The sequence below is a fragment of the Spea bombifrons genome, chromosome 11 (assembly GCF_027358695.1).
Source record: "Spea bombifrons isolate aSpeBom1 chromosome 11, aSpeBom1.2.pri, whole genome shotgun sequence".
NCBI classification, from domain to species: Eukaryota; Metazoa; Chordata; class Amphibia; order Anura; family Pelobatidae; genus Spea; species Spea bombifrons.
Window position 1 is genome coordinate 7,525,346 of NC_071097.1, and position 25,564 is coordinate 7,550,909.

General features: G+C 43.8%; 1 protein-coding gene across 3 annotated transcripts in view; it reads right to left on the reverse strand.

Annotated features, from left to right (window-relative positions):
* MAPK8 (mitogen-activated protein kinase 8) overlaps positions 1-21,737 on the reverse strand; it is an 80,693-nt gene extending 58,956 nt beyond the window's left edge. For 2 of the 3 annotated variants that reach the window (XM_053450658.1, XM_053450659.1), the window contains exons 1-2: positions 21,524-21,737; positions 5,833-6,013 (exon numbers count right to left, since the gene is read on the reverse strand). In XM_053450658.1, the coding sequence (XP_053306633.1) occupies positions 5,833-5,954 (122 nt within the window). In that variant the 5' untranslated portion in view covers positions 5,955-6,013; positions 21,524-21,737. Of the gene's footprint in view, positions 1-5,832; positions 6,014-21,523 lie in introns of those variants that run through there. The other variant, XM_053450660.1, reaches the window with a different exon arrangement.
* Between the last annotated feature and the right edge of the window lie 3,827 nt (positions 21,738-25,564).

Genomic DNA, 25,564 nt, shown 5'->3' on the forward strand with positions numbered 1-25,564 from the left:
CTATGCGGGCTCGGTGCAAAAGAACAGAGTGCTGGTAGGGGGAGAAAAAATAAAATAAAAAAAGTCAATCCGGGAGTAGGAGCCATGGAGCGCGGAAAAGAAAGTGAAGTCCTTACCAGCAGGTGTAGTGCGGTGGAGGGAGAGGAGCGAAACAATCTTGTGCAGAACGTGGCGAGGTGTGCGGCATTGGCCAGAGGAAGTATTTGGAGCTGGGTGAAAAGCCACATTGAAATCCCCCCTAGTATCAGGATACCCTCGCTAAATTCTTGCAAACGCGTGAAAATTCTCCCTAGCGTAACACGTTGGCTTCGATCTTGGCTTTCGCTAGAGATTAGCGAAAGTGTACATCTGGTTAGCAATGAGCCCCTTACATAATAGGCATCGGCCTACTGGGTCAGTGACCACCACAATTTCTCGAAACAATTGCCACTGCCTTTGACTTGGCTACGGCATTATTGCTAAAGGATCTGGTAGGTTAATACCGGTTGGATAATCTAGGGGACCAGGAAGTGAGTCTCCTGAATGAATGCAATGTCGACCCTTTCCCGTCGTAAATCGCAAAGCAAGTAGGAACATTTCTCGGGGATGTTAAGGCCTTAGACATTGAGCGATAGGAAAGTGAGCTGCTTTTTGCGGGGAGGAAGTGACATACTGCAAGGGAAGAAAGAAAGAGAAGGGGGAAAAAAGGGGGGGAATAAGACAGAAAGGATCACAGGAATGAAAGGAAGGAACGAGGGGAAGAGGGAGAGAGGGATGGGCGGGGGAAAAAGTGTCAAACACAGAACACGCTGGTCAAAGCAGGAAAAAATTACTCAGCTGCCCATAGCCCCAACCGGGAGTCTGCTTTGGTAAGTCTAGGGAGGGGTGGCAGCATGTCTCGGGGGAGGGCAGCAAGCATATCTATTCGACTAAGTGTTTTTTTTTACTAGGAAAATGTTTTCTTTAAAAAAGCACCTAACTTTTAGGGTGCAGCCTATAATCAATATGGTATACATATATGCATACATACACACACACGAAGCATAAACATGTACGAATGATATACCCTGCTAATGCACGGCGAGGTGCGACATGAGTAACACAAGTCTGAAGACTAGGACATATAGGAGGTATACAAAGCACCGAATAACAAAAACAAAATATAAATAAACAGAAGATCCCAGTGCCAATTTATAGGAGGACAAGTCAACCATATAGGATCTATAGTAGGTGAGTGCATGGCCCCCCCGTGAAGGGCTCAGTAATTAAAGTTAGCATAGAAGAAAGGTGTGTAATGCGGAAATAGTGATAACGAAAAAACCCACAAAAGTAGCACACCCAGGTCGGGGACACGCATCCATCAGCAAAGTAAGCGTAAATCCAAGTATGTAAATGTAATGTCCCTAGGAAAAAATTAAAGACAAATATATACACACACACATATATACATATATATATACACACACACACACACATATATATATATATATATACACACATATACACACACACACACACATATATACACATATACACATATACACACACACGTGCAATATGAGCAATGGAAGTCCAAGGACTAGGACATAGGAGGCATGCAGGGCACCGAAGAACACAAACAAAGTAGAAATAAGCAGAATATCCCAGTTAGCATTGAAGGTGGGTGTGTAATGTGGATATAGCCTAATTGATTATGAAAAACCTCACATAAGTAATACGCCCAGGTCAGGGAACACGCATCCACCTACAAAAGTAAGCGTAAACACAGGTATGCAACTGTAATGTCGAGAGAGTGAGACCATAAGCAGAACCATGTAAGAATGATATCTCCTGCTAATGCGCGGTGAAGCGCGACATGAGTAACGGAAGTTCGAATATAGACTCTAGAATCAAAGTCAGACGATGGAGAGGTGCGGTGATCATACATGACTCCAGGGACATCACCAGCACGAATCAAGCAGTCTGGAGATAGCAGGAGATATGCAGTCAGGAGTGAGCCAGTCCAGGAGAAACAAGGAAGTTCCAAGTAAGCATGTAGGTATCCAGGAAGATGTATGTGTTGGAGTGTAGGTCAAAGAGATAAACTGCTCCAGCAGGACAAAAAAAATGAAGCAAGTAAATATAGATATGCACTACATTTGACATAATTGCGTGGCCTGAGGTGATCTACATGAAGACGCTAAGTAGGCACATCACCCTCAGGAATCAAGCAGACTGAAATGGAGTAAACCGGCAGAAACAAGGAAGCTCCAAGTCAGCATGTAGGTGGTCATGAAGACGTGAGTAGAGAGCGAAGTGCAGGCCGAAGGGATAGCAGGAGACGTATTCAGAAGCGAACGAGTCCGGGAAAAGCAGGGGAGCTCCAAGTGAGCACGGAAGTATCCAGGAAGTAATCTGGATGTTCTGTCTGCATCCTCTGTTTTATAAATCTTCGACCCGGTGTCTGATATTGCTCAGGTAGTGAAAGTGTAGGTCAGGGAAGTGTTAGGAGCTTAAGATGGTTTGATGTTGAGTGGTCGAGGCGTCTTCTAGTGCCAACACCCTGCGCTCCAAAGTTGTTAAATCGGTGTGCAGGGCGGCCACCTCATCTCTGACCACCTGCTTAAATTCCAGCATGAGCTTGCAGAAATCTGCTCTCCACGGTGCAGATGAAAAGATTTGCAGCACCTCAGGCATAGGGGGCTGCTGTGGGAGAGGCGGTGCAGGAGGGTTGTCGTTGAGGGAGGAAGAGCTGGCAGGGGACCCTGCCTGTTGGTCTTCCAAAGCCTGTGAGCCGGGGTTTGAAAATATTCCAGTGGGGAAGCGGAACCTGGAAGGGAACGGCCACTCTGTGTAGACTGATCAGGAGCCAGCTTTTTGGTGCGTCCCATTGTCGGGGTTGCTGGTGGTTGATAAGTAAGGGGCGAGCCGCCTTCCTCGGCGGTCGGACGCGGTCCTCATCATTTAGGATTAATTTAAATGCCAACTTAATTTAAGAGATAGGACCAGCATTACCAAATGAATTTCCTGTCCTTGAGTTCTTCCCCCCTCCCCTTTTACACAAGCCACCTGAACCAATGAACAATAAGCTCCTCTGCAATTAGACCAATGCTTGCTGATCAGCATGCTCAGGGCAGGGGAGGTCAAAAGGAAGAGTGAGAAACAGGAAGGTTCCCTCTTCTAAAAAAAATGGAAAAAAGTTAAGAAAAGTTTTGTTCTTCATAAAATGTAATTATATATATTGCACAGTATATAACAAAACTACAGGGAGCTCAGTGTAAATTACAAAACTATAGAGAGCACACATTACTGTCATCCATTTTGCACAGGGAATATTTTTTGTTTTTTTATATATAAATTGCACATACTTTTGCCCTAGCATAAGTAAAAAAAAAAAAAAAAAAAAAAATATACCTTCATTACCCCCAAACCACTTAAGACAGTAATATTAAAAATAATGTAGTATCAGGTTATATCTAAGGGATCAGAAAAAAAAAAAAAAAAAAACCTGAATGTAAGGTATTGTGTATTATGTATATCTAATTCCTATGTTACATACGCTATATGGACAAAAGTATTGGGACACATCCCCAAATTATTGAATTCAGGTGTTTCAATCAGACCCATTGCCACAGGTGTATAAAATCAAGCACCAGGTCATGTAGTTATTTACAAACATTTGTGAAGAAAAAAATGGGTTGTTATGAAGTGCTCAGTGAATTCAAGCATGGTACTGTGATAGGATGCCACTTTTACAGTAAGTTAGTTTGTGAAATTTCATCCCTGCTAGATATTCCACGGTCAACTGTAAGTCATATTATTGTGAAGAGCCATGCTGAAGTGCATAAAAAAACATGTGTCTTCTGTACCATCCATGAGGATAACGCTATTTACCGGAATGCTTAACACCTCCTGTAAAGTTTGGTGGGGCTGTTTTTCAAGATTTGGGCTAGGCTCTTTAGTTCCAGTGAAGGGTAATGTCAGTTGTAATGCTACAGCATACAAAATACATGTTAGACAATTGTATGCTTCCAGCTTTGTGGCACTAGGTTTTGGGAGTGTTTTTTCTGTGTACAAAGCAGGTCCGTGCTGTGGAGAAACTCGAGTGGCCTGCACAAAGAGCCCTGACTTTAACCCCATTGAACACCATTTAGATGAATTGGAATGTCAAACGCGAGCCAGGCCTTCTAGTCCAACATCAGTGAATGACCCCACAAATGCTCTTCAGGCTGAGTGGGCACAAATACTCCAAGACACACTCCAAGATCTTGTGGAAGGCCATTTAAGTGGTGAGGAGTCAGTTAAAGCTGGAGGGGGGGGGGTATTGGCTCCATATCAATGTCCACTGGAATGAGATTCCCAACAAGCTCATACAGGTGTGATGGTCAGATGTCATAATTTTGGTCATATAGTGTATTTGAACAAAGCTAATGCATTTTGGTAGTTTTGCAAAAGATGGAAGGCTACAAAATGATGCGGAAGATGGCCCAGCCTCCCAAGAGTGAAATTTGGCCAGACCTCTCATGCTCAAAAGGATAAAGAGATAACACAGCCTTTACCATTAAAGTAAATATTGTCTGACTGCTTTGTGCAATGACCCTAGCAGGATATTTATTTAAGCTTATTTTACAAAGTGAGGCATCTGTCTTTAATAGAAATCTTGAAGATATACTTAATCAAGTAACATTACCCATTGGCTCAGCAGCTTAATTATGTAATTATAACGATTAACCATATTGTGACAAAACTGTTACTATCCCTATTTCCCACTCCTGCAATTCTTACTCCCTCTGGTGGTGGCATATGGAATTGTGAAATTCCCCTGGAGCCCTCTGTGGATTTTGAACCAGCTGCGTTCCGCTAAAACTTTGAGCCGTTGTCGCTCACTCATAAAACCTCTGATCAGTAAGATATTTAGGGGCGAGGGAGAAAATTTGAAAAGGGCATCCAGGCATATACTGGTTTGGAGCCCCCACTAGGGGGACCCGGTTTTCCAGACAGCAGGGAGGGGGAAAAGAAGGGTGCCAGGCAGATGGCTAAAGTGTGTATTTGGGCGGGGCAGGGGGAGTGTTAGGTATTGTATTTCAACGAGGGCTGTGTATAAATGTGTCCTGTAGCTCAATAAAAAGTCACGTTTGCACCCTTCATCAAGTTTTAACTTTTGTTCGGGTGGGGAGTTATACGTGACTGAACACTCGGGGGGGGGAGACTTTGTCAGAGATACTCTGGTCGAGTTTTGGCGCTCTGCCACACATATAAAATTAAACAGTATAAAAGGATTGTGTCTGTCTTTCAGTAAACATTATTTAAAACATGAATCAATCATGCTGTTGAATTAGGCACAATTTCACTCCTTAGGTAAAATAGGCAGACTAAATGAGCTGAATTACTCTTATCTGCCATCAAATTTTATGTTATGAGTATGGTACAAGTAAAATCCAATTTGTACAGTATAGTGTACTACAAGTTGAGTATCCCTAATCTGAAAATCAGGGTTTTTCTTTTCCAGATAATGGCCACGTATCCTGCAGTCAGTTTATCCTTTCCTCGCCTCCTTTTCGGCTTCTCCCTGCTGTCTGCGCCTTCTCACCAAGGTCCCAGAGCGTTTCTGGTCCATTGTTCAGGATTCCTCAGAGCACTTCCGCTCCCTTTTCTGTACCCGAAGTTCTCTGGGGAAGCCTGAACAACAGACAGGAAACGCTCTGGGTCCGCAGGGAGAAGCCCGATCCGTTATCCGTAATTATCCCTTATCGGAAACACTTCTGGTCTCAAGCATTTCAGATAAGCAATGCTCAACCTGTACTAAGTGGTAAACTAAGCATACATAACTGTTGTACCAGAGTTCAGCTACAAGGTAACAAAGAAAATTCTTACCATACTATCCCTTGTGCCCCAGATCCAATAGGTTTTAGATTCTGGTAGCGCTTGAGTACAGTAAAAGTAGAATCCCCAATCTCGAAGACCGAGAAGTTGCCGTCACGTTTGGCTCTGCTCATTGTTCCACAGGTGTTTACCTCGATGGCTTCATCCAAACACAGCTCCTCACTGTCAATGACTACAAAAGGAAGCATACAAGTGAGATTAACATCACAATTTCTTCAGTACAGTCTAGTAGAATAACAATGCCATGTAATCATGCCTGTGAAAATAGTCCCTATTGGCTCTTAACATATGAATATTTGGTACTGAACCTCTTACTTATCCCTGGGTGCAAGAGTTACAAGCTTGAAACCTTAAATACACCATTGGTCAATATAATACTGAGCAACTGATGGTGGAAACATGGCTGTAAATTATGAGGGCGACCAGAAGTGTCACTCCGGTGACTTTAAAAAAATAAAATTTATAGTGAATACTATACCTCACTCCTATCTAATCACTACATTTCAAATTCACAATAAGCCACATGATATCAAGAGAGTAAGTGACAGGTGTCTGTAGCTTTTGTTTAAATGCAGTTTCCCTGATGCAATTTGGATTAACTGTTGTATTATAGCACTGGAGAATCATGTAAGTTCCATAGAGACTGGTTCAAGCTTTTGTATACGATGCTTGGTAGCAGATAATCATTGTGACGCCCTGTACCTCGACTGAGTACTCCCACCAAACTACGCTTCCTACTGCCAGAACACCAGAAGTTAACCCCTTCGGCACCAGAGAGAACCAGTGTTGTAGAGAGAAGGGTATGCCTATGCACCGGAGCGGCGTTGGCACTGTGGCTAGCCGAAGCATAGCTACACAGTGTGATTATTGCCCTAAAAAGGACAATAAAATATAGCAGCTCACCTCAAGCATCAGGGGCTGGGTGGGCAGGCAGGGACTCTCCCCAGAATTCCATCAGTAACCCCCCCCCACCACCAAACTCAAATCTACCTGCACGGGGTCACCTAGCTGCGAATTCATAAAACTGTAGGTGGCTGCAGATAATTGGAACTGTGCTTCTATGAACACCTGTTGTAACCCCCAAAGAGCGACGTGGAAGGACACTACGCTCATAGTGGGCAACACTTGGTGGTGGTTATGAAAAGGGAGCTCATTTGGGAATCCTGGTTTTATTCCCAATCTTTAGGACCAAGGTTTACCCAGCCTCAGCTACGTAACTCTGGCCCAGCTACCGATGAGACTATTCCCGGGGATGTTAGATCAATTCACTTTTTGGAACATAACATCTTCTGTCGGATAACGGACACCTAGGGTGCGAGTGTGCAAGGCTTTACTATCCAGCCCCTTTGGCCACTGACTTAATCCTTAAACACACACCACAAAACCACCCCAGCCTGGTAATACACTCCCCCCACCAAGTAATGTTTTAAGAAGACTACAGTTTATGGAGGCATCGGTAAAACCCAGTACAACATCAAACGGATAGAAAAAAATGTATAAAAAAAAACAAAAAAAAACGATTTAAATAAAACGATTAATTAAGATGGTTTATTCCGTTTTTTTTGGAAGGTAGAGACAGAAACCGAATTTATATATATAAGAAGTTTTTTTTCAGAGCAAATGAATACCCCTCATCTTATATTCGAGATTGTCTTAAAATCGTAAATCAAATAGAGGTCTGACTATAAGATCCAAATCCCCTGCAGGTATAAGGCATATCTGGGGGGGGGGCAGAGTGGCAAGCCTGGGGACAGATGTGCACCACGGTTGGCAAATCAAAACAAAAAATGCATTTTTCTCGATCATAGGTTTTATTAAGTGTGAAAAAATTGTTTACATGTGAATAATTACTAGTAAAACTTTTTTCCTATAGGGTAGTCTTATATTCAGGCCTTTTCTTTTTTTCCTAATATTCAAATTTCGTCTTATAAATCAAGCAAGTACGTTTAATCTGCCGAATGTCACTGTGCTTTTGTACAAAATTAAATACCGTATTTTCCGGCGTATAAGACGACTGGGCGTATTAGACGACTAGGCGTATTAGACGACCCCCCATCTTCTTCAGTATAGTTTGGGCTATACTCGCCGTATAAGACTACCCCTCTACCCAATATACAACAACCACATACACATACACTGCCCTTAGACATACTAATTATATAGTGTAATACATACACTGCCCTCACCACACACCCCTGCCTTTACACACACACACAATTATATATATATATATATATATATATATATATATATATATATATATATATATATATATATATATATATATATATATATATACATACATACATACATATACATATATATACACACACATATACATACACACACACACATATACACATATATACACACACACACACACACACACACACACACTGACCTTACACACACACACACATATATACACGTACACTGCACTGCACTTGCACCCCTTTCTCCCCATCTCTTACCTTTCTCATCTTCTATCTTCCATCCGGTTGTGGGAGCGTGAGGTCTGGCACTTCAGACCTCGGCTTCCGTGCTCCCTCATCACTACGTGCCGGCAATTGATGCAGCGCGCCGGGATATGACGTCATCCCCGCGCTCGGCATCAATAGCCGGCGCGTAGTGATGAGGGAGCAGGGAAGCTGAGGTCTGAATTGCCAGACCTCGAGCTCCCTGTTGGGCTAGTTAGAGGGAGGTCGTGATCTCCCCAACCAGCCCTGCTCATCGGGCACACGCTGATCAGGGCTAGCTGGGGAGATCACGATCTTGCACCTACCTCGGCGTGCCCCTGAAGACCGGCCCAGGGGAGGCGGCTTCTCTGCTCGCCCCTCCCCTGGAGATACGCTACAGTTTTAGGGGCTTCGCCGGAAAATACGATAGTTTAGACACAGAAAAAAAATATTTATACAAAACCCATATAGGTCATCTGCAGGAACCTCAATGTCCTTGCTGAGTTTGATGATTTTCGGTGATATTACAAATCTATATAGGGATAAAATCGTTAATACATCATGACAATCGTTGTCAACTTCCCTTCACTTCCACCTGCCCCACCAGGGGTTAATATATAAACAGAAGAAAAACGGGACAAATAAGCACCACTGGGTAAGCTAGGCCTGGAGTATTATCTTTATATTTATGCTTATTTGCCCCGTGTTTCTTCTGTTGATATATTAACCCCTGGTGGGGCAGGGATCTATTAATTATGTATGCATTATTTAAATTTTTTGGCTGTAATATTTGATTAATTGTTTGTATTGTCCATATATTTATATTGTATTGTGTATTATCTATTATTTTTTTGTCTATATTTATTAAAGCGTATTTTTATACCTATTTTTTTTCTTCTATCAGGGGGGCTTAAGGCATATCAGGGGGCAGAGTGGCATCTCAGTGGCATATAGGGGTAAAAGGCATATCAGGGGGCATGGTGGCATATAGAGGGTATAAGGCATTTCAGGGGACAGAGAGGCATATCAGTGGCATATAGAAGCTATAAGGCATATCAGGGGGGGGCACAGTGGCATATAGGGGTAAAAGGCATATCAGGGGACAGAGTAGCATATAGGAGATATAAGCAGAGGCATATCTACCGAAAATAGCGCCTATGGCAAGCACTGAAATTGCGCCCCTGTCCAAATATCTAAAACCCATTTATTAGCCCCTGCTGCCCATATATATATATAAATATTAGACCCTGCTGCCGATAGCAGGTATAGATCAACACACAAACCCAGATCGATTGAAATTCACTTGTGATCTCGGCACTGAAGGTATATATCAAATATACAAATCCTGTATTTGCAGGTATACAATAATAATATATGAAACGTAGCATCGCAGGTATAGATCAAATAAATACATGGAAACAGCATTGCCGGTATTAATCAACTGAATAAGACATATTAACCCTGTATTTGCAGGTATACATAAATAATGTATGGAAACATAGCATAGCAGATATGGATTTACAGAATAACACAAAAACCCAGCTTTGCAGGTATAGATCAATTGGAATTCACATAAAAAAAAAAAAAAAAAAAAAAAAAAAAAAAAGCCATTAAAGGTATATTTAAAACCCCCTAAATTACAGGGATAGATCACAGGTTGCACACCCCAAAGTAAGCCCTGGCGTCCACACTGCCCGCATAGAACCTGACCAGCACCCAAATTACACACACATAAGATTTGCCATCTTTGTCCCCAAATAGCCCAGCACAAGTCAACTTTGTACCCAAACAGTCCGGCCTGTCCCATCTTTGTCCCATATACACCCTGCCTGTGCCATCTTGGTCCCCAAGGCTCAAACCTCCTGCTAGTGCCATCTTTGCCCTTCCACAATTATACATCTATGATACACAAACACTTTTACAGTCACTCACCAATTCACACTTTCGTTCAGACAACTCATCCACACATTAACTCATGCTCTCCCTCATTCAGACAATTCATCTACACATTAACTCATGCTCTCCCTCATTCACTCAATGCACACATTAATCCACTCTTTACTTATATCACTCTCTAACCCCTCTCCTTCTCTTATCACTCCCTAACCCCTCTCTCTCCCCCTTATCACTCCCTCCCTTATCACTCCCTAACCCCTCTCCCCCTTTGTAGTTCTCACCTTGAGGTCCAGCGACGGGAGCACGAGGCTTCTGCCCTCTTGCACTGCTGCGGTGCCCGCTGCTTCACTGCTGCAGTGCCTGCTGCTTCACTGCTGAGCGCCTTAATATGACGTCATATTTCAACGCTCAGCACTGAAGCAGCGGGCACCGGGACGGAGGCAGAGGCCTCGTGGAGGAGAATGAGGGGCGCCGAGCGGTTGCTAGGCACCCCTCTCTCTCCTCTGCATCCCAAAAAAAAAAATAAATAAATAAATAAAAGACGGCGTTTGAAAGCCGCTCACTGGCGCCCCTTTCAAATGGCGCCTATGGCAGGAGCCATAGGTGCCATACCCTAGATACGCCTCTGGATATAAGGGATATCACGGGGCACAGTGGCATCTCTGGCATATAGGAGGGTATAAGGCATTTCTGGGGGTAGAGTAGCAAGCTGGGAGTGAGATGTGCACAACTAGGGGGCAGGTTGGCAAATAAAAGAAAATATAAACGAGGCATTTCAAAATCAGTCTTTATAAAATATGAAAAAAATAGTTTACATGAATGAATATTTACTAGTAAAACTTTTTTGGTATTTTGGTAAAACTTAGTTTGAGAAATAATGTGTTTTTGGTTCTCAAACCTTTAAAATATAGCTTTAATTATGTCAGTAAAATAAGAAGGCAACTAGAGAAATGCCATTGTGATAAAGAGAAAAAAGTGTTAGTGACACATCTTAATGTCACTGTGCCCCCTGATATGCCTTATAACCCCCAATATGCCACTGTGCCCTCTGATATGCCATGCTGTGCCCCCCAGATATGCCTTATATCCCCCACATGCCATAGTGCCCTCTGATATGCCTTATATCCCAGATTTGCCACTCTGCCCCTGAATATGCCTTATACCCCTTATATGCCACTTTTTCCCCCGAATATGCCATTGTGCCCCCCAGACTTACCACCCGTGCTCCAGACTCCTCGGTGTCTAGTAGGGGCAGCTGGTGAACGTCACCACTTCTGCTGGTGGCCGGCACTTTCGCTGGAGCTTCTATGACCGAGCACCAGAAGATCATGTGACACCGGTGCTCCATCATGGATGCCCCAGGGTAAGTGACGGCAGTAGCGGAGGTTGTCTGCACTTATCGCACAGACCCCCACCGGCTGCCAGAGAGGAGGACCCAGGTCCCCTGCAGCGTTGCGGGGGATCTGGATCTTAGTCTTATAGTTAGACCTCTATTTGAGGTCTGATTATAAGACGACCTCGAATATAACACAAGTGATATTTTTCCAGAGCATTTGCTCTAAAAAAAAAACCTTGTTTTATAATCAAGCAAATACAGTAAAATTGATACAGTGATACTGTGCTATTGGATGAGCCCGTTTATCCTGGGAATTTTGTGACTGCATAAATATCACTCCCACCTACGTATAATTTTTGCCGTTTCAGTATTGCACGATTCCCATTTGTTTGGTTTTCCCACATGTATTTACATTTGAATATTTGTTTTATGCTAGTGCTGGAGCCGTGCTTTGGAGGGTGCTGCATTTACTAGATCAGGAGAATATATATTTAACCCCCTCACGTCGGGTGATGTACCAGGTATGTCATTCCCAAGTGGGTTCTGTGACGTACCTCATACATCATGCCCCTCGTCACTACAATCATGGTGATCGTGGGGGCTACATTGCTGCTGCTGTCTGGGCAGACCAGCACAGCGTTTGTATGTCTGATTCTGTTTATTTGATATATTCCGTCAATCCGGAGTTCACATGTGAATTCCAATTGATCTATACCTGCAAAGCTGGCTTTGTGTGTTATTCTGTTGATCTGTACCTGCTGTGCCATGTTTCCATACATTATTTATGTATACCTGCAAATATAGGGTTTGTATGCCTTATTTAGTTGATCTATACATGCAAGTGCTGTTTACATGTGTATTTGATCTACACTTGAACTACTGAGAGGAAGGAAAAGAACTGTGACTTAGTGAAAGGAAACTCTGGGGATGATTATGGGGGGGAGAGGACCTCTCAATGTCATGGTAGGGTCAGAAAGAGGGAAGACTGCACCGACTCACAGTCTTTCATAAATACGTAGTGAGTGTGCCAAAATATATTTTTTGGTGTGGGAGCAGAGGGAGCGATTGCATGCTAGGGAGCATGGAGGGGGTCCAATTTTTCAATCTCTAAAAAAATATTTTTGTTACAATTTTTCTATATTTAATGTATTAAATGTACATTATTTTTACCAGCGTTTCAAGTTATATATTGTACTTGTTTGCAAAAAAAAAAAGATGGGGAGAAAGTTGGGTAGGGGATAGTGAGGAAAGAGATAAAATGCTCTCCCCCAAGTTCTTAGGGGTTCCCATGCCAATGCTTTTTGGTCACTAATCATTGATCCGTCTCACTTCAATAGCCGTATTTTCACTAAACTAAAAGGTAAGGGGGTGACAGAGGTCCTTGGGCTTTGTGCTTTCAGGGATAATATACCTGATAAGACGACCCCCCAAAATCTGAATATTAACTTAAGAAAAAAAGAAAAAGCCTGAATATAAGACGACCCTGTAGGAAAAAAGTTTTACCAATAAATGTTAATTCATCTAAATTATTTTTTTAATAAACGCTATGATTGAGAAAAATATTTTTTTTGTTTTTATTTCCTTGTATTTTCCAACCTGTCCCCCAGTTACGCACATCTGCCCCCAGGCTTGCCACTCCAATATGGCACTGTGGCCCATGATATGCCTTTTGACCCCCTATGTGCCACTCTGCCTCCAGAAATGCCTTATACCCCTATATCCCATTCTGGCATTTAGGGGGTTAAAATGCATATTATGGGGCAGAGTGGCATTAAGGGAGTTAAAAGGCATTGTATAGAGCACTCTGCCTCCAGAAATGCCTTATACCCCTATATGCCACTCTGGCATTTAGGGGGGTAAAAGGCATATTATGGGGCAGAGTGGCATATAGGGAGGTATAAGGCATTTCAGGAGGCAGAGTGCTCTATTAAATGCCCCCTTAACGCCACTCTGCCTCCTGAAATGCCTTATACCCTATATGCCACTCTGCCCCATAATATGCCTTTTAACCCCCTAAGTGTCAGAGTGGCATATAGGGGTATAAGGCATTCCAGAAATGCCCTATGCCCCCATTTAACACACACACACACGCTTACACATTGCTTCCAATTTCCTGCTGTATTGCCGGGGCAGCGGGTTGACTTCTCCTTCCGCTGCAGCCGGAAGGAGGTGGAGTTGGCAGCGGGGGTTTGTCTGCGTCCGTCACGCATACCTGCCCCGGCTGTCAGAGATCGGAGTTCCCCGGCACCGGTGCGGGGAACTCTGATCTCTGACAGTCGGGGAAGGTATGCGCAACGGACGCAGACAACACCTGCTGCTAGCCACACCTCCTTCCGGCTGCAGCGGACGTTGTCTACGCGGATCGCGTAGACATCAACCCGCTGCCCCGGCAATACAGCAGGAAGCACCGGTAAGTGTGTGTGGGGGGAGACAGGAGGATCCAGGTCCCCTGCAGCGGTGCGGGGGATCTGGATCTTAGTCTCATAATCAGACCTCTATTTGAGGTCTGATTAGAAGACGACCCCGATTATCCTTGTCTTATAATCGAGCAAATATGGTAGTTTTAGGTGGTTAAATTGGTATTTAGAACCTTTACTGTGTCTCAAATAAGACATAGGCCCAGTAAAGCGATCTGTCAAAGTTCCAAGTTTGAAAATTGTAGCGTGTATTGTCACAAACCTGGGTTAAAGAGTGCTGGTTAATAATCAGGGGTTGTGATTGTTTGTATGTATATCCATCTGTGTGAATCTCTTATGTGCCTTTGTTCTCCCTCGTGTGCCACCCCTGCCAACATTCAACATGCCCTGCCCACATACTTTAACCCCTCGTATCCCAGACGTCATCAGCCCCCCTACCGCACCATTTCCATTGCTATTAAGCCACAGGGGGTGGGGTACAGAGCAGGAACAATTCGGGGAAAAAGAATCCCATGGATGCCTGGTCACCTGGACTTCCGTCTGTAGTGATGCTGCTCCAATTGTTGGCGGGCATCACCGGGTTTACTAGCTGACGCACAGTTTCATGAATTTGGGGCTAGGTCCCGGTCGGGCACATTGAGCGTTCCCTGGCTTGTAGAACCTTGTCTCCTGGCAGAATGATCTTCTCACAGGAGTTGTCTAGGATCAAACCCAGGAAGGAAATTGGTCTTGTGGAAAGCAGACAGGATTCTCAAAAATTGATAATCCACTCCAAATCCTGAAGTAGGCAAACAGTCCTGTGAATCTACCGGGTTAAAAGATCTGGAGAGCTTGCTGCCAGTCATCTAAATAAAGGGCCATCTTGATTCTCTCTTTTCTCAGGAAAGCAACAACTCTTGACAGCAGTTTGCTGAAAATTGTTGGTGCAGAAGCGAGACGAAAAGGAAGGGCCTGGAAGTGAAGAATCCCTTTTGGGAAAGGGATGTCTACCGGAAGGAACTTTTGTGACTCTTGTCTGATGGGAACATGAAGACAGGCATCCTGAAGGTCGGGAGAAACCACCTTGGAAAGAAGCTATATGGCGGATCTGATTGACTCCATCCTAAACTTTCTGTAAGGCACAAAACTGTTTAGAAACGTATGATGTATAGTCAGTCTGAAACCTCCTGAAGATTTGGGAACAAAGAAGACGTGGGAGTAATTAACTCTTCCTCTTTGGCCCAAAGGCACAGGGATCAACACCGGTTTCCTCACCAATTCTTGAATAAGATCCAGAAGCCCCATCCTCCTAAGAAGTATCTGTAAGTGCTGACAAGCTCCACGTAACCTGTGGAAGAGTTTCCCCAGAGTCCAGGTGTCCAAAGATATTAGAGAGTCCACTGATGTAGAAATCTCTTCAGCCTGCCCCCTACTGCAATGCTTCTGGCTTCATGCCTTCTTGGGGACTAGGTCCTCCTGGTTAGTGGAGGAGGGTCTGCCTCTTCCTCTGAAAGCCTAAAACCTGGAATTATAAGGTCTATTTTTAAATCGGGACTATGGTCTGGAATCCTGAACGATTTAAATGGATTGGGACGAAATGTGGCAGAAGTTTCAGTTTTGGCAAAAATATGCCTGTCACCAGTAGCTTTTGCCAACAGAACTTCCCGAAAAGATCTCTCCCAGGCAGAGAAGGCTGTCCCTTCCGCCTTCATAACCCTGTGGTCCAGAAAATGAGAGGAAACGTCCAAGGGAATAGCAGATCTTCTGGTGGCCCTGGTCACTTGAGCATCTATTTTGGGAGCTACACAGAGATCAGAGAAATCATCTGGGAAAGGAAGCCACCTGAAAACACTTCTGGAGACAGCTATTTCTCTGGAGTTTTCCACTGGTCAGTGATAATAGATTTTAAGACTTCATGGACTGGACTAGAAAGGCCTTAGACGGTTTTTTTCAAGGTTCTTTAAAGAAGCCCGTTTTTTCCCTTCGGCTGTTCCTCTTCCGAATCAAGAGCGACCCCAGCTTGTTCACCTACCCCACAGGAAAGAAGGTCTCTTCAGAAAGCTCCTCCCTGGACTTCAGGCCGAGCAAAACTTCCTTGAAGCGTCACACATGGTAGCTTACATTTTTTACAGGCAAAATGCTTAGTTTTAGATGCAGCCTTCTTAGGTACTGGAGTCTCTTCAGGGACGTCTGGCTTACCTTGCGACATCCTGACAGGAGATGTAGCAGAAAAGATGTAGGAAAAAAAACTGAGAACTCCCATGGACTTATAACCTACTTAGGCTAAGTAGTAGAAAAACACCAAATCAGAAAATAGTACGCTAGGACCTCACTAGAAGCAAACTGTTAAACAGGACATTCAAATAGTGAAATATTACCGAAAACCTTTTCCAGTTCATCTCGAGTTTCCAAGTCGGCCCAGAGGTGGTATAAGCCCTCCTGTGCTCGCCACAGCAATAATTCATGCATTTATGAATTTCTTTTAAATTATGAAGTCCATAGATACGTCACACTTGCTACCTATGACTGAACATCATAGGAACTTCACAATTCCTTCCAAACCGTTTAAGTTGCGCCGCCACGTTTGTACTCTTTTTGTATCGTGCGCTTTCCCCGTTCTAGGTATGTACACAAGGAGGTACGATTATGAATATATGGGTTATTACCGACGTATGTGTTGGATATGAAATGGTTTTCCTGACTGCTAGCGGTCACTTAGCATATTAAAGAATCCAGTATCTATGAGGGGAGACAGGCATATGGTGAATTACTTGGTCCATCTACATTTGAACCTAGACATAAGATTTCACACCTTGTAGAGGGCCCTGGTTGGAGTCCCAGCTTCAAAAGACAAATTTATCTTAAAAGACCTTTTGGCACCACATGCCATTAACAAGCCGTTGAAATGTGGCAGGGGCATTTTTCATCCCAAAGGGCATCACCTGGAACTCATATAACCCAAAAGGGGTGATAAAGGCAGACCTCTCTTGGGCTTCAGGGGTCAGCGGGATCTTATCCTTCTTGAGGACTAATACTACTGGGGAGGCCCAGGGGCTGTGAGATTTCCAAATTATACCCAGCTCCAGCATTTCCTCTATCTCCCTCCTAATGTCAGCCTTCACCTCCAAGGATACTCTGTAGGCAGCCTGTCTGAGGGGGTTGCGATCCCCGGTGTCAACATGATGTGTCACTAGGTGTGTCCTGCCAGGCTTCCCCGTGAAGACCTTATGGTAAGGTCTAAGTGCCTCATGTAGCTGACCTCTCTGACCCTCTGTTAAGTGGGTATTAACCTGGGCTATCTCAATGCCCTCTAAATCCCTGGTTGAAGCCAACAAATCCACACGGGGGTCAGGTTCTTGCTCGTCCGCAGGCAAATTACATACAGTTAACACAGTAGGCTCCCGGTTATAATATGCTTCGATCATGTTTATGTGGTATACCTTTTTCCTTTTCCCCCTCTCTTCCAAAGACACCACATAGTTTATGTCATTGACCCGCTGTAGCACAGTAAACGGACCTTCCCATGCCACCTGCAACTTGTTCTACCTCGTGGGTATCAACACAAGCACCTTTTGCCCCACTTCATACACTGATCATACCAGTGCTTCTGCTTGGATTGGGCAACCCTCAGATTCTCACACACCTCTCCCCATTAAGGTGTGCATTTTTTCCCTAAACCGCATTACGTAGTCCACAACAGATGTCGTTGATCGCGAATCAGAGCTAGGGGACAGTACACTCTACGTCCATAGAGGAGCTCAAATGTGGAAAAGCCTGTGGATTCCTGCGGCACCTCCCTAAAAGCAAACAGGAGGTGTGGCAGGTATCGCTTCCAATCCCTCCCCTGTGACTCTACAAATGTCCTCAGCATCTATTTTAGGGTCCCATTAAATCTTTCACACAAGCCATTCGTCTGGGGGTGGTAGGGGCTGGTCATTAAATGCTCTACCTGCACCCTTTTACAGAGAGACTGCATCAGATCAGAGGTGAACTGGGGGCCCTGATCGGTCAGCATTTCTCTGGTAAATCCCACACGGGAGAATATGCCTAACAGAGCATCGGCCACCTTGTCAGCCCTGATAGACGACAGTGTTACAGCCTCTGGGTAGCGAGTGGCATAATCTACTACGGGTATTGCCCATACCAGGCCAATAAAAATGATGAGACAAGTGGGACTTATTCCGCAGCACACCCAGGTGCCCAGCCATGGGGATGGCATGAGCCACCTTCAGCAGCTGGTCCCTATACCTCTGGGGCACCACCAGCTGTCTTTCTGCTACACGGGGCTCTTGCCCTTCTGCATGAATAGTTTCCCTATATAACCTCTCTTTTTCCCAGTGGGCAGCTGCATGGCACGGTCCCTAGTTTCTCTAATGTGGGATCTGTCTGCTGGGCCTGCTAGAATTCCAGGATCTGTCCCTCAGAGCCAATAATGGGCTCTGATTCAGACTCTGGCTCTACTATGTATGTGTTGGATATGAAATGGTTTTCCTGACTGCTAGTGGTCACTTAGCATATCAAAGAATCCAGTATCTATGAGGGGAGACAGGCATATGGTGAATTACTTGGTCCGTCTACATTTGAACCTAGACATAGCGTCAGCTCCACTGTAGGATTTCACACCTTGTAGAGTGCCCTGGTTGGAGTCCGAGCTTCAAAAGACAAATTTATCTTAAAAGACCTTTTGGCACCACATGCCTATACAATCGAATTAACCCCTCTCATACTGAAATTGGCCATACCATCTCTACCGGGTAGCAAGTCCATGTACGTACTACACAAGTTGGTGTGACAAACACAGCTATTAACCCCTCACTTCTTCCTCATTCCATCAGACCCTCTTGTTCCAAACCTCTCTGAAAACCAACCTTTTTTCAAAAACCGTACAACCTTATTTCCTAACACTCATCTAGCATCCTAATCAAGCTACCTGAACAACCAATGACCTCTACAGATCATCCTGACCTGACCCCAAACTCATTCCTATCCAAGCTGTGCTCTCCTTTGTCACTTCCCCTTCAATCCCCCACTAGATTGTAAGCTTGCAAGGACTGGCCCTCCTCTACTTTTGCAGCGGTTTGTGATTTTAAAATATTATACTGACGCTGTTGCAATAGTGCTATGGAATCTGCTGGTGCACTATAAATAAATGTAAGGATCTATGGTTCTATAGGAGCATTATAATAGCTGATGGGGAACAGTGGATTATGTCAGTAACTAGATGTGTGTGAAACAAACTGTATGCAAGAGAATGGTTAGAAATTATAATAGATATTTTATTACTATTATTTTAGTATTATTTTTTATATAGCGCCAACAATTTACGCAGCGCTTTATTTACAAATAAGCCTTAAGAGATATCTTAATTACAATCATTGACAGTTACAAAATAAGAGAACATGCAAAAATGCTATAATCTACTCTATAGATCTGTAAAATACTGTAAATGAAAAAACCTTGAATAAACTTGCATAATCTTGTATTGTCCAGTATTCATTAATGACCAGGGGCGGGCTGGGCCGGGGGGCAATTGCCGGCAGATGAACATTCATGGCAGCCGCAAAGTTAAAAACTAAGCGGCTGCCACCGGGACTGGCCACCGCTCACTGAGGGGTGCCTGCGCGGCTCCAAAAATGATGCGCGTGGCAACTGTGGCTGTGCGTCGGGACTTGATGTCAAATCCCGGCGCACAACACTGAAGCCACGCCCACCGTCTTCCACACACACCGGAAGGACAGGACACAGAAGAGGAAGAAGAAGAGGAAGAATGAAGAGGAGGAGGAAAAGTGACAGTGCCAGAGGAACGGTAGGAAAATATTAGTAAGTGTGTGAGAGTGATGGGTGTTATGCTGTAGTTTATGATGAATGTTTGTGAATGAGGGTTTCAGATTACATGGAAGTGTGGGGGGATAGCATGGCATAGGGAGGTTGTCTAGGCATGATAGGAGTGTGATTGCTGTTATCAAAATTTTTTTTTTCGTCCAATAATTCAATAACAGTATTAATAGATATATATGGTTGCAAACAGCAATCACACGCCTATCATGCTAAGTCAGCCAGTACATGCTAGAACCTGGGCATGATAGGATTGTGATTGCTGTTAATTATATATATGTGTTGATATTGATTTTTTTTTTGTCTAATTTTGGTGTGTTACTTTTAATAAAGTATTTTAAACTTTTTTTTTTTTTTTTCGGTTTTGGACAAATTTTCAGTTTAGGTCCAGAATTTTCATTTCGGTGCATCCCTACTATATACTAATTCAGTCACTGAAGTGTTAGGCCTACACCACATCAATGTTTGGATTAGTATATAGTGATAGGGGTTGTACTGCAGTATTGTCAGTGTCTGCCTCAATGTATAGGCACACATTGACGGTGGTACAGCGTAATCCCTAAGTATATAATGATAACAGTTATGCTGTACCACCGTCAATGTGTGCCTCAATATATAACGATAACAATTTTGCTGTACCCCTGTCAATGTTTGCCTAACCATAGAAACTATGCAGTTTTAAAGTGTGTGGGGGGGGGTGCCACATACAGGATCTGCCACAGGTGCCAAATACTCTAGGTACGCCCCTGCATCATGCAGAAGTCAGACCCAATGGCCATTCCTCAGATCTTCGTCCCACGTCTTAAAAGGGGTGGGATAAAGAGCTGAGACACGGCTTTTGGGCGGTGCGGTGCGTGCACGCCGGCCGCTTTAATTTCATTAGGCGCCGGTGGAATGACTGCTATCAATGTCGCTCGCAGCCGCTTTGGTGGCGCAATGGGCCACTTGACTAGATTTGCCCCCCAGACCTTAGGTTGCCAGCCCTTCCCTGTTAATGACCCATGCTGAGTAACCGCTTAAACACAGAGTATAATCTAGTCAAAAGTTAGTACAGTTAACTGGCCCTGTTGAAACTTTGGATGACTAAAGACCTCAAATTGGACAATTATTTTTGCAATTTCATAACGATGCCTGTGTAGAGATTTTTTTCAGATATTGTGCGATTACAAAAAGTCATTAAGAGTCTAAATAGATATATCTATGGGCTTTTAGTTTATGTCATTTGCTATTCTGCTTGTATAGCCATCAATACAAAGCAGGACAGGTATTATTGTATCTACTCACATTTTTATAATGGCTATTATGGTGGATTGATTGATTGATTTCTTTAGGTATACTTATTTAGAAGAATTTAGCACAATAACACACATTTGCCTACACTGTTTTTAAGCCTGTCATGGTGCATAAATATGCTTTGAATGTATAACACACTCCTCCACAGACACAGGTGTGTGCACCCCTATTATATATATATATATATATATATATATATATATATATATATATATATATATATATATATATATATATATACATACACACACACACACACACACACACATACATACACATTACCACCATCAAAAGAATCAATTGTGTGTGCTTAATTTATGTCACTATAACGTTTTGTTGCTATTTCGGTATTACACACTTATGACAACCGACTTGTCCCTATCAAGGAGATATTATCAGCCTGGCTGGGTCATTCTCTTCTGATAATGTCACACTATTAGCCCTGTAATACCCGGTTCATACCCTCTCACCTGCTTCGGTCGCCCAAACGGGTGGGGTCCCAATCAAAGAAGAAGAAGAAGAAAAAAAAAAAAAAAAGGCCACCTCTTTCGGTCAAGTAATATCGACTCTTCAGTATAGCTTCGGTGATAACAAAACTCCCATCGCTCCCAGCCTCTCGTTTCGGCTCATCCCGCTACCGATGGCTCTTTCCTAGAGGCAAATTCGTGACGTAACCGGAAGTCCGCGTACACGCCCCGAGAGGCCGCTGAGTCCATTGGCGTCGGTGGTCACGTGCTTCGCTTTCCGTCTCCTTGGCAACCAAGGCCTACCTTGCCGGAAACTAATAGGCGAGTATTTAGTTGTGATCCCTGGTCTATGATAAATAATAGGGAACTATTGAGGCGACAGCCAGAGGCAAAGGTACTCTGATTTGTTTAGTTGTGTTTGTTGTTGTGGTTTAATTGGTCAGGTCGCCGTTTCATCTGTGACACTTACAAAACCGAGCTCTGCTTCAGTCAGCTGCAGGGCCGTAGGAAGGGTCAGACGCAGTAGAGTACCCAGCGGATGGGCGGTCCGCCCCGGGTGCCGCTCATCACGGGGGTGCCACGGCTGGGGTGACCACATGTCCCCGATTGCCTGGTCACTTTTTTTTATGACGCGGAGGAGAGAGAGGGGCGCCTAGCAACCGCTCGGCGCCCCTCAGTCTCCTCCGCGAGGCCTCGGAATCCGTTGCGGTGCCGGCGTGTCATGTGCGGCAACAAGCCAGTTTTCAGCATGTACTCGTTGCTTGGGCATGATAGGAGTGTGATTGCAACCAGTACATGCTGAAACCTGGGTATGTCTGGGCAGGACTGTGATTGCTGTTAAAATTATATATATATATATTTTGGGGCAAAGTGTGAGTGTAGGGCAAAAAAAAATCCTGGCTCCTAAGTTTTTAAGCTGGCTCCTAGTTTCAAAACAAATTTGTCAAGCTTTGGTGTGTATGTGTATATATATATATATATAAATATATATATAAGTATATATATATATATAAATATATATATATATATATATATATATATATATATGTGTGTGTGTGTGTTTGTAAGCTTGCAGGTGTGTGTAAGAGGAAGTGTAGGTATTTGTGTGTATGTGTGTGTATGTGTGTTAATGGCCAGGTGTGTGTAAGGGCAGTGTAAATAAAATAACCTGTAAAAAAAAAAAAAAAAAAAATAGCTGGGAGACGCAATTTTTCATTCTTGCCTCAGGCACAAAAGCAGCCAGCAACGTCTTGTCGTGTTGATTATTTCGATTTGGTAACTAATTAATGAAGAATTGGACCCATGTTTCTTAAATTTTCCATTTATTGTAAAAAGTAGAGAAACATATTGCAAGAAAATTGATACAGGTCTCAGGCAGCGTAAAAATGTGTATCACAAAGAAAACATTAGCAATACACTATTGCAATACAGTATTGTATGTTTCCCAATAAAGATCATACATAGGTAGAGATAGGATTGAAAAATTGTGTTGCCATTATATTTTTATTTATTTTAATAAACATCCGAACATGACATGAATCAATGTATAATGGTACCAGCAACAATACAAATATATAATCAGATACAAATTGTAATAGCATAGGAAACAACTTAGTTTTGCATTAGTGTGGTTACAAGTGTCAATGACAAAATTACAGATGATGTATATATGAGAGACATATTCCAAAAATACTACAATGTATCAGTGACGGAACGACCTGTGCCCCAGACTGAACACATCCGCCGGTCAGTGCCTTCCCTCTCCCAGTAAGCGGACACGCTGTGGCTGTCCAAAGAAAGCAGTCACAGACCAGCACTTCCCTCAATCATCAGACAGGAATTCATGCTTTGAGGTTAAAACAGAACTATCTTTATTACAAACACACAGAATTTATATACAATTCAATGTGCACCGAACCATACCCCCATTCCCATCAGCCACATCCCATCACAAATCCCATCAGTATACAGGGGATGTATCAGGTGAGGAGATTAAGGGATACAATGGGTTTCCCCCACCTGTGTTATCCCCCCCCTGTATTGCGGGTGCCGTCTGGGCAGACAGGGCTGTGCTGACTGAATAAAACCCCCAGCCAAGTTACAGGATTGTGTCTTTGAAGGCCGGAGCTGTAGCCACATTCAAACAGGGTACAAATAAATATAATAATAATAATAACAGTGAAGATCAGACATGGTTCTTCAGTGTCTAAAAATAATTAAATCAAATGAACAGACTGTCGGAGGGGGCGGGGGGGGGGTGCGCTGAACCCATCATATCAAGATTTGTGAGAGTGTTATGAGAAATAAGTAGAGTTATTTAATTAGGAAGGCAAAGGGGATGCGAGTGCAAGCTAAATAAAAATTGCAAATTGTAAGAATTCCAACACGGACTCTAGATAGCTCTGAAAGTGTTTGAGTTGTGTTGGGCATCCAAAATTAACTCTTCCATCCCACAAGTGTCTACTACACTGGAAAACCAAGCCCGGATAGAAGGGACATCAAAATGTCTCCTTAGCCTAGGTATCTACCATTTTTCCCACGTCGAGGGGATGAAATGCAAGAAAAAGATTTGTATCTCTTAAGTCAGGGCTCGACAAAACCCAGGCGCCATGGCGACTGATAATTTTGTCCTGGCGCCTAGGTGTTTGTGATCCAAACCTATAATTGGGTCCAGATCCACCGCGGCGCTGCAGGGGACTTGGATCCTCGTTTCCGGTAGCAACGGGGATGGCTTCTTAAAATGCCAACCCTGTTGATTCGAAATAGAAGAGAGTCAGCCGGCGCCGCTCAATAACTCGTGGGCGGCACCAGCGCTGCTCAATGACCTTTGTGGGCAGTGCCAGCCCCGTTCAGTGAGGTGGGTGGGTGGAGCCGCCGGCAGCAGCAGAGGGGTTGTCTATCACACAGATGTTTGACAGCGGGAATCCAACAGAGTGCACGTCAGGGTCTTTGGTCAGGTAACTTGAAGTAACTGGGGGCACGCTTGGCAGTGGGAGGATGGGACAAAGATGGCTATGGGAGACTGGGGGCAAAGGCAAACTCTGTCCCCAATTTCCTATAGGCATCTTTGTCACTAAATAGCTTCCCATAGTCTCATGTTTAGTAACAAAGATGCCTATGGGAAACTGAGGGCAAAGGCAAATTCTGTCCCCAGTTTCCCAAAGGCATCTTTGTCACTAAACATGGGACTATGGGAAGCTATTTAGTGACAAAGATGCCTATGGGAAACTGGGGACAGAGTAAATTAATGGGATTAATTAATGATGATTAAAAGTATGCACTGGTGCTTTTTAGTGTGGGTGCAGGGCAAAGTGCTGGGGCAAAGTGTGAGTGCAGGGCAAAGTGAGGGCTAGGGTAAAGTGTGAGACTGTGGGTGCTGGGCAAAGTGTGAGTGCTGGGACAAAAAAAGTCCTGGCTCCTAACTTTTTTTAGTTGGCTCCTAGATTTAAAACAAATTTGTCAAGCCCTGTCTTAAGTGATAGAAAAAACGTAGCATTGAATTGAATGAATCTAGATCCAGTAATCTAAAACTTTTTACCAATATGTTTCAATATGTGGACATGACCACCATCTATGTAAGACAGGGTTTGACAAATTTGTTGTGAATCTAGGCGCCAGCTAAAAAAGTTGGCCAGGAGTGATCTGATCATCATCAGCCCACTTACTAAACTCACAGCATTTGACCTGAAAGCACCCTGGACTTTCAGGTCAGTGCCATTGCAGGGAGGAGTCTCTTTGATGACTCCTGTAGGCTTCCATACAGGCAGCTCCAGGAAACTTGCTGGATATCAGATCAAGGTGCAAATACTGGTCATAGAGGTCTCTTATGCTTGAGATAATGTGGCACTCCATACCAGGGCCCATAGTCTGTAGGGAGGAGGCTGGCACTCAGTCCCCTCCAGGAGCCCATGGCACGGAGGCTCCCGTGACAGTGCCATTTCACCTTCACTGAACGGATTAGAGTGTCACAAGTAGGGCTGCAACAACTAATCGATAAAATCGATAATAATCGATAATGAAATTCGTTGGCAACGAATTTCATTA